General features: G+C 53.4%; 1 protein-coding gene across 1 annotated transcript; it reads right to left on the bottom strand.

The window, feature by feature from the left end:
* Positions 1 to 293: 293 nt before the first annotated feature.
* Positions 294 to 1,655, bottom strand: GGTG_14348 (hypothetical protein; the record flags this gene model as incomplete). Its single annotated transcript, XM_009232275.1, has 3 exons — positions 294 to 322; positions 373 to 764; positions 844 to 1,655. 3 exons carry the CDS (start codon positions 1,653 to 1,655, stop codon positions 294 to 296), a joined length of 1,233 nt encoding a protein of 410 aa, XP_009230539.1.
* Positions 1,656 to 2,056: the final 401 nt, after the last annotated feature.

Here is a 2,056-nt window from a genome sequence, read left to right as displayed (position 1 = left end):
TAAGATTCGTTGGAATGGGCAAACCTCGAGGCATATGTTCTGCTTCTTCATCCTTTCCATGATGTATGGGTGCCTCGAAAGTGAGAATCCGTGCCCGATCCGCTTTGAGCCGAGCAGGAGCGCGTCCACGACGTTGCCGTCTGTGTCGGTCCCCATCTCCAGTGTCTCTCCGCAGTGGAACAGAAACGGTATTTCCACGCCTTTCATTTTACAATCGGCCTGGAACTGGAGTAAGTTTTCTACATGGTCCCTCAAAGGCCTTCCGGCGTTCTCTTGGCCGACGAGATCGAAACCTAAATGACAGCAATTCCCCTATTAGTGACTGCTCTCGTGGGGTTAGAACGTTAAGCATACCAGCTCGTCGAGACCTACCAGCAATCATGTGACCGATCTCAGCCGAGCGCTTGAGTTCTAAACACTCATCCAGAGAGTCCTTGATCAGGTGGTCGGGAAAAGATCTTGGGGTGCAGTAAATAACCTTGATTCCTTGGAAAAATGGAGCGTCCGACCTCCCCCTCCTATCCTCGAGGAAACGGTTGCATTCATCTGTAATGATCTCCATGATCTTGTAGTTGTTGTATAGCTGCTTGCCGTCCGTTGACCAGACCTGGTTCGTATGCATAAAGTTGGGTCGGATCTCGGCGTACTGGATGTTGTCGTCAACAAAGTCCTGCAGACACCGTTGGGTGTACTTCCGATAGGCTGTCTCGTAGTTGAACAGGCCCTTCATCATCCTGGTCCGTCCATTAAACTTGGCCCAGGCTCTGTAGGCGCGAAAAACAGGAGCAAAGTTAGCGTTTTCATGTCGACGCAGTGTTTTTTCTGGGCACTGCTTGGACTCACCCTTCAGCCGTTTGATGCACACCGTGCGCCTCCTCTGCGTTGTAAACCAGCTTCCCCTCAAGCCAGTCGTCCAAGTCCTTCCCCGGGAACTTGTGCGAGAATTCGTCGCGAAAGTCTTTGTAACTCATCCACCGTATCTTGTCGGTGGGCTCCTCGCTCTGATCGAACTTCTCCTTGTCGAACAAGTTCACCAGAACCGGGGGCTTTGGCGGGTTCCCAATGAACTTCTTAGTCCAGTTCTGCAACATCTCTTCCCGCGGGGTTTCGGCCTGGCTTCCGAGCTCCCCCCGGATGGTGAATTGTATTTCACACTCTTCGAGATCGCCTGTGTTCGTCAGGGCCCTATTGCTTCCGATATCCATCTTCTCCTGGTCCTTTGCCAGGTTCAGCAGGAACTTTGCCTCGAGGCACGAGTTGAAGTGAATGTGGAGGTGCGCGCCCTTTGGCATCTTTCTGGCCACGTGGAAGATGCTTGATTCCTCTACGAGGTCCACATTGCTAAGGTGATGGTCGCTGGGGTGCCGCTTGTGCGGCTGGTTTTTGTAGCCTTTCCTGGGCGGAGCGCCATCGAAAAACACCTTGTCCCTTTGGCGCAACAGCTGCAAGATTGCGTTCGCCTCGCGCTCTTTTTGACCAGCCTTCTTGGAGCAGACATGGTCAAAGGCTAGTACCTGCTCCATCTGCGTTATGTTCTTGCGATAATTCTCGTACTGCTCGAAGGTCTTGATGTTGACCGGCTGCTTCGGCGGCACGGCGCCACTGCGCTCCTTGACGGCGTGCTCAAGAGCGGGAAGCGTGCTCCAGTTCGGCATGGCTGTAGCGTTGGCGGATTCGACCGTAACGGTATTGTATTTGCGTTTCAGTCTGCTGTTCGCTAATGCAAGGGCGAACCGTCGGTGTGGCGTCCTTTTAAGGGCTTGAGTTGATGCGGTGATGATCTGGATCGTGATGGCGACGGTGGGTTTTGGGGTTTATATGCTGCTCTTCCAGTTCGCTTTATTTCTTTTGGACGGTGGAGGGTGGCCCCTTATATATACTTATAGGAAGGGCTCCTCGATCGTGGCTTGAAAACGGGCGAAGCAGAAATGACGCGGCCCTCTGTTTAAACAATGGCAAGGTGGACACGCGCGGCACTTGACGCGCGAACCGCCCCCCAGTCATAATGAAGTCTCAAGAGAAGGATTACAGCACAACGGCCGGAGGCCGCCACGAC

Source organism: Gaeumannomyces tritici (assembly GCF_000145635.1).
Source record: "Gaeumannomyces tritici R3-111a-1 unplaced genomic scaffold supercont2.280, whole genome shotgun sequence".
Lineage (NCBI taxonomy): Eukaryota > Fungi > Ascomycota > Sordariomycetes > Magnaporthales > Magnaporthaceae > Gaeumannomyces > Gaeumannomyces tritici.
This window is presented reverse-complemented; position numbering and strand designations above follow the sequence as displayed.